The following is a 12,574-nucleotide window of genomic DNA, read 5'->3' as shown; positions in this document are numbered from 1 at the left end:
AGAGAGAAATTTGGCAAACAACAGCAAGAAAGTCAAAGAATTAGAATATAGTTGTATTCAATATCAACAGTCATAATTAAAATAATTGAAGTGATAACAGCCACTGTTATGAACTTTGATCAAGGGAAAAAGAATAGTAAAAGTTTATCAGAGAGTTTGGCTATCATTTTAGGAAAATCTTCAGAGGTACTAAGTATTTTGAAAAGAGCTACTTCCAGAGCTATCTCTGCATTGGTAAAGGAGTATAGAGTTCTCTGTTTTTCAAGTCCTTTCTTTCACACTCATCTCTACACCTGAGCATAAATACCTTTGTGTTTGACAGGGATGGTTTCACAATTAGCAAATTAAAATAACCTAAGACTACACTCTTGAGAGCAATGATGGTTTGCCACTGTGTCTCTTGTTTAAAACTGGGTATAAAGTACATTGTATTGAATACTCTAATTTGGCACTCAAATATTTTTTCAATAAATTAACAAATTAGATTTTCATCATATGAGTAAAATACTGAAGATAGTCTATTGAATAAGATGCTTAGTAAAATAGGTAGAATAGGAAAGCATGGGTATATAAATTAAAACTTCATAGAATATTTTTCATGACAGGTCTAGAATAAGGATTTCAAAATTGTTTCTTGGTCTGAATCCTTTTTTTCCATAATACTAATTCATTAAAAATACTTAACAACTTGTGTAGGTCTCTGGACGGACCAGAAGAGATAGTGGGTCTGAACTCATGTGGATAGTTTTAACTCCCATCCAATCTTTCACATCAAGTCTTTAAACAACAAAATTGACTAAGTTTTGGCTTCCTCCTGGGAAGAACGTGCAGAGCTGGAGGATGTAGAGAGCTGGAATGAGTGATGTTCTCAAACTTCTGACAAAAAAGAACAGAACTAAATTCAAATCCATGACTTTTAAAAAACCCATTAGATGTATACCACCAATAGTGAACTCTAAGGTAAATGATGGACTTTAGGTGATACTGATGTTCAGTGTAGGTTCAGTTGTAACAAATCTACTACTCTCTTCTACTCTGGTGGGGGGACGTTGATGATGAGGGAGGCCATGCATGTGTGCGGGCAGGGAATAAATGGGAAATCTCTGCACCTTCCTTAATTTTCTGTGAACCTAAAACTGTTCTTATACAATAATCTTAATTTAAAACAGGCAAACACTCATTGGAGACCTGAGGTCACACAACAAATAACAGACCCGAAATCTAAGAAGAGCTAGTGATTCCAGGGAGAGAGGACATACAAATATGTGTTTACCTGGAGTAGATATAACTGGACACTAGTAAGAAGAGCTCTTAGTAGTTGGAAAATTGATGAAGGCTGTGTGTGGGCTGGTGGAACAGTGTGAGACTCCTGGGTGCTGCAAAAACTGGGGGAGTCTGCACCCTTTTGTTGGTTTGCAACCTCAGAAGCTTCCTGGGTGAAATCTGAAATTGGCCCCCATACATGGAGGGCAAGGAGAGACCAAAGAAAGAGGAAGAAAGATCACTCCAAATTGGTAGGTGGCAGGTTTAAGAAGCAAGGGAACTCATATACAAGTCTTGTCTTGGGTAACTGCAAGATGAGTAGATCTCTGATCCCACCCACAAGAATCTTAAAAGCTTATGCAGAGGTCTTAACAGGATTTAGTCACATATTCAGTCCAGATGGTCTCAATGACACGTTGCTCTTTCAAGCCTGAGTCCTTGAAAACAGTCCCACTCTGAGAATGGTGGGCAGAGCGTATGTTCCAAGGACAGGAGGAGTGAGGAGCCTCTGATTGCCCAGGTCCAGCTCTTAGGTCAACTGGGGGTCACATCCTCTGGGCCACGTCCTCTAACACTTTTGCAGTCTCCTTGTCCATGAACCCCACTGAGCGTTCTCAGAATAGATCAGAAAGAACTGTAAGATCTTGGAGGGAGGGGCAGTAGCCCTATAGGGAGAACAAGACACCTCACCCGAAAGAACAAAAGCATTAATCTGGGGAAAGGGTAAAACTGCTGGCTTTAGGATATCAGGAAGCACTCCTTGCAGCTGAGGAAAGGGAACAGGAGGGGGAAAAAAATCTATTCTGGGGAGAAAGCGCAGAATTAAGTACTGAACCCAGAACTGCAGCCAGGGGAGGGGCAGGAAAACTGAGAATGCCACACACCCCAGGGACACAGGCGTGCTTAAGGGCATTAATCAGAACAGTGGTGACTGCACTTCCCACCCCCGACCATGAAGCTAAGAAACTCCAAATGACAACAGCAAAATACCACTGGACGAGGGTTGGGAGAGGAATGAGAATGTGCAAAGAGAACCAGTTTGAGGCACAATTCAAAGGGAACACCTGAAACTCAGGACCCAACAGCCATTGCTCTGAGGTACATCAGCCACCTTAGAAACAAGTATCTGTAGGGATTGGAAACCTGTGATGCACTGCGTATAACCGTAGCAGCAACGGCAGCAACAAGTCACAAAACTAGTCCAATTGCTAACTGGATTACTGGAAAGGCTTCCTTTACAATTCTAGCAGAAGGAAAGGCATGCCCATATCCAGGTATAAAAACTATTTACCTCAGTTCCAGTGACCTACCCAATATATTTGGCTGTAACAAAAAATCATGAGACAGACGAAAAGGCAAGAAAAATATCGGCGCATTCTCAAGTGACAGAGTAATCATCAGAAAAGACAAAGTCAGTGGTTAAGACAGTATGAAACAGTATAGTACTGGCACAGAAACAGACACGTAAACCAAAGGAACAAAGCAGAGAGCCCAGAAATGAATTAACGCTTACGTGGTCAATAAATTCAGAGGCAAGAATATACGCTGGGGAAAAGACAGCCACTTCAGTGCATGGTGTTGGGAAAACTTGACAGCTACATGCAAAAGGATGAAACTGGACTATTTTCTCACACCATAGACAAAAATAAACTCAAAATGGGTTAAAGACTTAAATGTGAGACCTGAAACCGTAACACTCCTAGAAGAAAACATAGGCAGTATGACCTTTGACATCAGTCTGAGCAATATTTTGGGGGATATGTCTCCTCAGGCAAGGGAAACAAAAGCAAGAATAAACAAATGGGACTATGTCAAACTAAAAAGCTTTTTTGCACAGCAAAAGAAACTGTCAACAAAGGAAAAGGTCACCTACTGAATGGGAAAAGATGTTTGCAAATGATGTATCCGTTAGGGGGTAAATATCCCAAATATGCAAAGAACTCACACAACTCAAAATAAAAAAAAAAAATCCAATTAAAAAATGGACAGAGGACCTGAATAGACATTTTCCCAAATAAGACATACAGATGCCCAACAGACACATGTAAAGATGTTCAACATCAGTAATCATCAGGGAGGACTTCCCTGGTGGCGCAGTGGTTGAGAATCCACCTGCCGATGCAGGGGACACGGGTTCGTGCCCCGGTCCGGAAAGATCCCACATGCCGCGGAGCGGCTGGGCCCGTGAGCCATGGCCGCTGAGGCTGCGCGTCCGGAGCCTGTGCTCCGCAATGGGAGAGGCCACAACAGTGAGAGGCCCGTGTACCGCAAAAAATAAAAATAAAAAATAATCATCAGGGAAATGCAAATCAAAACCTCAATGAGGTATCACTTCACATCAGTTTAGCATCAACATATATACACTACTGAATGTAAAATAGTTGGCTGGTGGGAAGCAGCAACATAGCACGGGGAGATCAGCTCCGTGCTTTGCAATGACCTAGCGGGGTGGGATAGGGAGGGTGGGAGGGAGGCTCAAGAGGGAGGGGATATGGGGACACACGTATGCATATGGCTGATTCACTTTGTTGTACAACAGAAACTAACACAGTATTGTGAAGCAATTATACTCCAATAAAGATCTATTAAAATAAAAATATAGTTGATCTAAGGAAAAAAAAAACAAAAAACAACAAGTGTTGAGGATGTGGAGAAAAGGGAATCCCTGTGCACTGCTGGTGGGAATGCAAGTTGGTGCAGCCATTATGCAAAGAAGTATGCTGGTGCCTCAAAAAATTAAAAATAGAACTACCATACAGTTCAGCAATCCCACTTCTGGATATTTTTCTGCAGAAAACAAAAACACTAAGTTGAAAAGATACATGTACCCATATGTTTACTGCAGCAGTGTTTACAGTAGCCAAGATATGGAAGCAACCTAACTGCTATCAGTAGATGAATGGATCAAGGGGATGCGGTATATATACAGTTGAATATTATTCAGCTATAAAGAAGAATGAAATCATACCATTTGTGACAACACGGATGGACCTAGAGGGTAATATTCTAAGTGAAATAAGACAGAGAAAGACAAATGCCATATGATTTCACTTATATATGTTATCTAAAAAACAAAACGAGCAAACATAACAAAACAAAAGCAGAGTCAGATACAGAGAACAAACAAGTGGTTGCCAGAGGGAGGAGGATTTGGGGAAGTATGGGGATGAATGAAATAGGTGAGGGGGATTAAGAGGTACAGATTTCCAGTTACAGAATGAATGAGTCACAGGGATGAGATGCACAGCATGGGGAATATAGTCATTAATAATGTAATATCTTTGTATGGTGATAGGTGGTAACTAGACTTATCATGGTGGTCATTTTGAAATGTACAGAAATATCAAATCACTATGTTGTACACCTGGAGCTAATATCATGTTGTAGGTCAACTATACTTCAAAACAAACTCAGAAATTCATAGGAAATGATTTGTGGCTACCAGACACCAGGGTGGGGGTGGGTAGAGGGAGGGGGCATTGGACGAATGTGGTCAAAAGGTGCAAACTTGCAGTTATAAAATAAATAAGTACTAGGGATGTCATGTACAACATGATTAACATAATTAACACTGCCATGTATTACACACGAAAGTTGTTAAGAGTAACTCCTAAGAGTTCTCATCACAAGAAAAAATATTTTTTTCCTTTATTTTGTATCTATATGAGATGATGCATGTTCACTAAATGTATTGTGATAATCATTTCATGATGTATAAGTCAAATCATTATGCTTTGCACCCTAAACTTATACAGTGCTGTATGTTGATTGTATCTCAAGAAAACTAGAAGAAAAAAAAGACTGTGTGGTACTGATGAAAAGATAGACTTACAGATAAATGGAACAGAATAGACAGTCCAGAAATATACCCACAGAAATATAATCAACTGATTTTTGACAAAGACACAAAGGCAATTAAAGAAGCAATGCTCGTCTTTTCAACCAATCCTATGGGAACAAGTGGATGACCATATGTAAAAAAAAAATAAAAAACAAAAAAAGGACTTCAATACATATCTCACATTTTATGTAAAAATTCACTCAGTTATCAAGGTTAATATCAACAGTACTTAGTCATGCTGATATCATTTGCACCTGGTATGATGTGAGAAGGGCCATTACCTATGTGATATTCTCTCCCCAAATCCATAGCATCATCTATTCACGAGAAAACAGACAGACTGAAATTGAGGCATATTTTACAAAATAACTCACTAGGGATATTTTATATTGGCTTTTCAATGATTCTGTTAAGTCTAAAACTATTTCAAAATTAAAAGTTTTGAAAAAAGAGAAACTGACATGAATTTACATGTTCTGTTACCCTTGGAGGGGAAGCTTGAGGCAGACTGAACCCAAAGGAGCAGCAGGTAAGCCAATCAAACTAACATTTGAAGGATTTATATCTGATACTATTAACTACCAAACTTTTCTTAAACTTAGCTGATGTATATGAGGCCATTTCATTTTCTGTGCACAAGAACTTTGGTGGAAGAACTGGAACTTCTGAAGGGAACATGATGACTGTTAGTTAACCCCTGTCCTCCGACTTAACGACTTCAGCACTTAATTTCCACAGTATTTTCCACCCCGTATTGCAGCCTTGGGACTGATTCTCCAGGTTTGCGCCTCTTGACTTTACCTCTGCCTTTTATTTCCCCAGATTTATGAGTTTGTGTGACATTTACCTGGATCTACCCTTCTGTCAAAGCGGCCATAATGATCTGGTTTCACAAAGGTAAGGTTGATCTGTGTTACATTCTAAACCACAGAAAAGTGAGAGAAAAGAGAAACACAGACTGTGAAAGGATGGGGTGTAATGGACCCTGTTCCCAGTCATATCCCCTTCTTGGGAACTGCATCTGATGAAGAGAGACCCTCACTAGCCATGTACTGAATATTTACACCAGTCCTCACCTAGGACAACCGGAGTCTCTCTGCTAGGAATTTGACATTTTGAACTAAAAGTTACAGAAATATAAGACTAGGAGAAAGTGCAGGAACTTCTGCCATCAAGGAGCCCAGCGTTATCTTAATTCTACTGTTTCTGAGGCTTGGATACAACCTGTATTATTACCTGTAGCTGTTCTGGCAAATTACCACAAACTGGATGGTTTAAAAGAACAGATATTAATTCTCTCATAGACCTGGAGGGCAGGTCCAAAATCAAGATATCAGTAGGACTGTGCTCCCTACAGAGGCTCTAGGGGAGAATCTATCTGTTCCTTTCTTCCCTAGCTTATGGCTTATTGGCTTGTAACCACATCACTCCCATCTGTGCCTCTGTCTGCACATCATCTTCTCTTCTGTCTTTCCCCTCTATGTGTCTCTTATAAACACACTTGCCACTGGATTTAGGGCCCACCTGGATAATCCAGGATGATTTTATCGTCTCAAGATTCTTAATTACACATACGAAGAAAGATCCTTTTTCTAAATTAAGTAACGTTCACAGGTTCTGGAGATTATGACATAAACATATTTTGGGCAGGGGCACCACTCAACCAAATACACCATGCTTCCAATTAACTTTTTCTTAAATAGTGCCAGTTTCTATTACTTGAAACCCAAAGAACTTAGGTAGTTTGGTCTCTTGATGCTAGTGGCAGTAATTATAAGTTGTTTGTGCCATCTCTATACTAAGCTTGACTTCAGAAGTTCTCCAACTTTAGTGTAGTAAAAATTACTTTGGAACTTGTTAAAAATGCAGGTTTCTGCCCTCCTTTCCAGAGTTTCTCAATAAATTGGTCCAGGAATCTTCATTTTTAACAATTCCCAGATGGTTCTGGTGATAAAAGAAAGGGAAAATTGTGAAAGCTCAGACCCATTCATGTCCCATTCACATAAAAGCAAGAGGAAAAGCGATGAAAAATAATTTGAAAACTTTAATGATGTTGTTTATATAGTAAAAACATAAAATCTTTTAAATAAGGTACATTCAGTTTCTCAGAGCATCTAATATTCAGATAATTTATATTTCATACACTTTCCAACATTAAACAATTGACTAAATAACGCATTTTCTATAAAATGATAATTCAGTTTACACAGGTAAAAGTATATTACAAAAATACTCTACACAGGAAGAATGGCAGTACCTATTAGGAAATGTTACAAATATTCTGTTAAAAAATATATTTTATCTCTTTCATTTGTCATAATAATAAACAGAATATATATTTTTTTCTTTCTAAAATTAAGTCTTACACAGTTTCGCTTCAGGATGGTAATATGTACAAACCTTATATCTGAATGGATATAAATAGCAAATACTATAATAGTGTTACAGATATATTAGTAACTTTTACAGAAAAAAATGGCTTTCTAATAAAAGCCTCTAGTACAGCTGAATTCTCAAAGCTATTTAAGTTAGACATTCCCATGTTTAGTAAGGCACAATGGAGTCTAGTTTCTTATTTCCAGTTGAATTACTGCAAGCAGTAACAAGGAAAAATACAGTCAGTAGATATTGGACCAAATCTGTTAGTTGGATAAATTATTTGGGATTTATTAAACTTTGGGGGGAGATGTGAGTTCCTTCTCCACACCACAGTTTCTTTTCAGGCCCTGTGGCCAAATTTAGTCCTTGGTGATGAGAAAGAAATCATTGTACCCTCCTCAAGCGCCTGAGAAACAGTTTACTCATTTATTGGATCTGGTCCATGGTGAGGAAACAGCTCAATGACCATTTCCGGTTATAAGCAGCTTATCTTTAATGATTGGACCTGGTTCCCTATCATTTCTAAAAATAGCTTCTGATATAATCTGTACATGGTGAAGCTGTGAAGGAACCTGATGGTCTTCTTCAGACTCTGAGTGACAGTTTTGGGGAAGTGGTATGTCTTCAAGTGCTTTAGGGCATGCATCAGGCCCTTGCGGGTGTCTTGGTCATCATTTTTTATCCGCCAGAGGCTGAGAAGCTTCAGGATTTGATCACTTGATTTGCACGTCTTCATTGTTTTCTCAATGTCTTCTGTCGTCACTTTCTTCCCCGGCAAGCTTTCCATCAGCCTTAGAAGCTGCTCGAAGGTGAGGTTCATGTGCCCAATGTGCCTCTGCACGCTCTTTTCACAGAGTTCGATATCTGCATAAAGCAAAACCCAGAGACATTCACGTCATCCACCCAAAGCCGCCGTAAAGCTTCCCTGAGGCAAAAGGAGGTTCCCCAGAATTTCATAACTTCAAGGACAACCTCCTCCTTTCCTTTTGGGAGGGCTTAAGTAATGCTAGTTATTCCTGAGAATTGAGTTAAATATTATTTTGTGTTACACTAGGATAATATGCTTCCTATATTCTAGGCATCCAACACAGCTTTGTGAAAAGCCCAAATTTGGAAAATAACAGTGGGAAACTACAGACACACCATTTTCTAAGAAAATTTGGAGAAATTAAAAGTGTAACCTTTTAGGAAAAACACAAAGTTAGCTATTTTATAATACAAACTTCCATTAACTGATACCCAATATATGTGCTATTTGAAGAATTAGGTCCTTCAAACGGTCTTTAATAAATAGCACCAGGAGATTGTCAGCGCAAAGGAGGAGCCGTGAAAACCCAATAATATGAGGCCAAAGAACAGCAGGATACACGTGGCCTGGAGAATATTTCAGTAATGAGCTAGGACATAAACATAAGAGGCAATAAATAACGTTTCTATTGATGACACGAGTCATTTATTATCTGTGGGCCCGAAGGCAAGTCTGTTCATCTTTCTGGGCTGAAATGTCCTCATTTATAAAATAGGAAATTGGGTCCCTTCCAATTCTAACAGTCTCTGATTCTCTCCTTCCCTCTCTTTTTGCTTCAGGGCTAATTATACTTTCAAAGAATACATTTTGTTTGCCAAAAACAGAAGACAAGTTTGCTCTTTGCACAAGTGAAACCATTCAACTATTAAAGCTGTCAGTCACCTAAAATCTGTTGCCTCCGTTTCAGATGTTTGAGGCTTTAAGGTTGTGTAGGACTCCTCAGCCATTTAACTGCATGTGAAGAGCAGAATGGATTTCTCCTTGACACTGTCTGCATTATGAAAACGCTCCCTCATTTTTTCTACCATGTCCTCCCGATGCTAATCAAAGTCAGAACTTTTTCTACTGTGTATCCTAAAGCTTATAGTCCACACTGGATGAAACTTACTTCCTTTTCCCCTCCGATTCTCTCCCATCATAACACACACACACACACACACATACACACACACGCACACAGAGTTTCTAAAGGAGATTCTCCAAGAAACTCAAACACTTTACAGACCTTATCTCATTAATCCTCACAACACATGCTATTAAAATGGTAATCTTAAAATAGGCTGTGTTCAGATGCAGAGAACAAACGTATGGACACCAAGGGGGGAAAGTGGCAGGTGGTGGTGGTGGGATGAATTGGGAGATTGGGATTGACATGTATACACTAATATGTATAAAATAGATCAATAAGTAAATAAATTTTTAAAAGTAAAATAAAATAGGCTGTGTTGTGAGGATTAATGAGAGGATACCTGTAAGACACTTAGAGGCTCTCTGGAGAGAATTACCACATAAATCCAACATAGCTTCCTGGTAGAATTGCTAAGTAAGATCTAAAGTGGTTAAAGAACTTCTAGGTAGGCCAGAAGGGATGCTCCTAAAACTGCTAAGGGGATCCAGAGTCAGATTTCCTGAGGTCTAGTCCCGCATTTGAAATGTTTTATCTCTCCCTTTAGAGAGACACTTGAAAAAGAAATTGGGGAGTAGAGGAGGTGAGAACAAAACCTCACATGACTGCTCTAGGAATAGCATATCCACTATCACTTGATGAATACGTTTTCAGTCCAACAGTAATTCCCAAAGGGAAACATCATCCACACAACTAAACAGGTACATAGTCCTGTTTCTGTTGTAGGGCCAACAGGTGTTCTGATTTCTGATCGAGTTGTTTATTTCAGGTTCCCATACCTTGGATGATCTTCTTGACCATATCTTGGTCTTTGTTTTGATGCTTCCATAACTTCAGCAGCTGGAAAGTCTGTTCTCGTGAGCTGTGTCGTCGTTTTATCCGATCTATGCTCTCTGCGTTCACTTTGGTGCCAGGCAAATTGTCTACCAGGACACTGAGCCAGTTCGGGGTAAGCTTTGTAGGAACAGCAAACCTAAAGAATGCCTCCTCACACAGGGTCATGTCTAAAGGAAGGTGGGAAAACCAAGAAGATTTACTCGATAATGGGATTCTTGGACGTCTAAGGACAAAAATAATAATAATAATAGTAATAATAAAAACCAACACAGTTGAGTTTTCCAGGATATTGCATGCTAAAATGAGAAGTTTGAATAAAATCAATCTTCTGTTGCCTGGTCTTAGTGGCAGATCACTAATCCAACTGGGTTTATGTCCTTTCTAATGTTCTTTTAGAGCATTTTGTGGGGGGAGAGTTTAACAAACATCTAATAAGAATGTATTACTGCTATAAATAACTTACAGCAAAAATTCTATATATATAGCATAATGTGTATATATATGTTAATATATACATGAACATATTTTAATGTAACTGTGAAATATTTTGTTAAAGGTTTAGCTGGTGTCTACAGGTTACTTCAAGATCAATGTCAAATCACTGTCTTTAAGGGAGCTTGAAAAGTAATCTGAAATAGTGTATTATTTTCTGCACACACACAGACACGTAGTTTACCTTTGGGAACAAGGATGGATACAGATGTATAAGCGTACATTAAGTGGGAAAATAATCAAACACAAAAACATGTCATTTAGAAAAGAAGTGCAATGGCCTGAGTGTCTGGGTAGGGTTGGTATATCCCAGGGATTAATAGTTTGTTTTTGGATTCATTAGGTCTGGGTTTGAATCCTGACTTTGCCATTCAAGTTCATACATTAACTTGAACAAACTTTACAGTATTTTTATAAAGATTAAAGCCCATATAGCAAAAGTGTCTGGCATATAGTAAGTGCTCAAAGAATGATAGAAATAAAAGTATAAATGAATTAAAGAGAATGTTAGCAGTCACTCTTCTTCTATCCCTTCCCTCGTTCCATTATTTAATAAGAAAGCAGAAAAGCTGAATGACTTATCTAAGATTTTTACAATACAGTGAAAGAATGTTGGAACTGGGTTTGAATCTTCAATCTCCCAACCCACATTCCTATGTTTTATATACTTCTATGTCACACAAAAAGATGTTTGGGGAGACTCAAGCTGATTAAATGCTAAAAGGTCGATCCTCCTTGGTGTGATGAGTCCTTGGTAGAAGGTCTGAGGTTAGTGTGGTGGTAGGAGTGACAAGGTGAGGACAGCAACCTGATTAGTACCATCACCAACATGAGGTACACTCAGGTAACTTGAGCTTGGAGCTACTGACCTTTCCTGAATAAAGAGTTTAAGACAAGTACAGGAACTTAGAACTTCCATGCAACAGATGCAGTAATACCATAGGTAACAAAGCCAGTATTGCATTTCTAACTTGTCATCTGTGTATGTCACTATGCTTCTTTGTTGCCAATTTATACTTTGGCTAATAATACAGATATTCTTAAAAGTGATAAAAATGCATAGCTTAAAAAATTCTGCAATTTGGACTCTGATCATCTAACCTTAAACAAAATCTTTACACCACCCCGTTCTCCGTGGGTAACATTTGATTCAAGTGTGAAAGTCAGGGTTTGGAGCATGATTGTGAGAAGATGGGGACTTTTTGAAAGATTTTGAGTTGTGGCTTTAGCGATGATGCACAGGGAATAGTCTTAGTTGGTTAAAATTCAAGAAAGGGAAAATACAAGTTTGACTAAGAAGGGCTGGAGGGTCTTGTATTCAACTCAGAGGTGGTACAAAGACTGCTATTTTGAAACATAATTACCTATTCCACACTTGTGAGTCGGTTCACCGTTTCCAGAACATACATTGTCATGCGTTGCGTTTCCTTTCTGAGCTAGAAGGAGCCCAAGTGCACTGCAGTTTGTGTGCTTTCTACAGGGTGCTTTGGATGACGTCTCATTGGAGAAGAACCCATCCGGACAACTTTCGCAAACTGTATTTCGCTCCGGGGTTCCTACAGAAAATACCAAGCCATTTAGCACATTCTTCTCAAATACTTTCGCAGCAGATACCATCTTTTTTTTTTTTTTTTACATCTTTATTGGAGTATAATTGCTTTACGGTGGTGTGTTAGTTTCTGCTTTATAACAAAGTGAATCAGTTATACATATGCATATGTTCCCATATCTCTTCCCTCTTGCGTCTCCCTCCCACCCTCCCTATCCCACCCCTCTAGGTGGTCACAAAGCACCGAGCTGATCTCCCTGTGCTATGTGGCTGCTTCCC

The 12,574-nt window shown here is 39.0% G+C and overlaps 2 protein-coding genes across 5 annotated transcripts in view; one reads left to right on the top strand and one right to left on the bottom strand.

The window, feature by feature from the left end:
* Nucleotides 1-7,128: 7,128 nt before the first annotated feature.
* The window catches only part of TNFRSF11B (TNF receptor superfamily member 11b), a 29,032-nt gene continuing 23,586 nt past the window's right edge, over nucleotides 7,129-12,574 (bottom strand). Inside the window, exons 3-5 of the mRNA XM_067711421.1 lie at nucleotides 12,111-12,302; nucleotides 10,197-10,421; nucleotides 7,129-8,347 (exon numbers count right to left, since the gene is read on the bottom strand). Coding sequence (XP_067567522.1) covers nucleotides 7,959-8,347; nucleotides 10,197-10,421; nucleotides 12,111-12,302 — 806 coding nt within the window. The 3' untranslated portion in view covers nucleotides 7,129-7,958. The remainder of the gene's footprint in view (nucleotides 8,348-10,196; nucleotides 10,422-12,110; nucleotides 12,303-12,574) is intronic.
* COLEC10 (collectin subfamily member 10) overlaps nucleotides 10,228-12,574 on the top strand; it is a 171,039-nt gene continuing 168,692 nt past the window's right edge. For all 4 annotated transcript variants that reach the window (XM_067711426.1, XM_067711425.1, XM_067711424.1 and 1 more), the window contains exon 1: nucleotides 10,228-10,366. The gene's annotated coding sequence lies outside the window, so the exon portion shown is untranslated. The remainder of the gene's footprint in view (nucleotides 10,367-12,574) is intronic.

The sequence above is a fragment of the Pseudorca crassidens genome, chromosome 17 (genome assembly GCF_039906515.1).
Source record: "Pseudorca crassidens isolate mPseCra1 chromosome 17, mPseCra1.hap1, whole genome shotgun sequence".
Lineage (NCBI taxonomy): Eukaryota > Metazoa > Chordata > Mammalia > Artiodactyla > Delphinidae > Pseudorca > Pseudorca crassidens.
The sequence above is the reverse complement of the archived record's forward strand: the minus strand, read 5'-3'. Positions and strand labels throughout refer to the sequence as shown.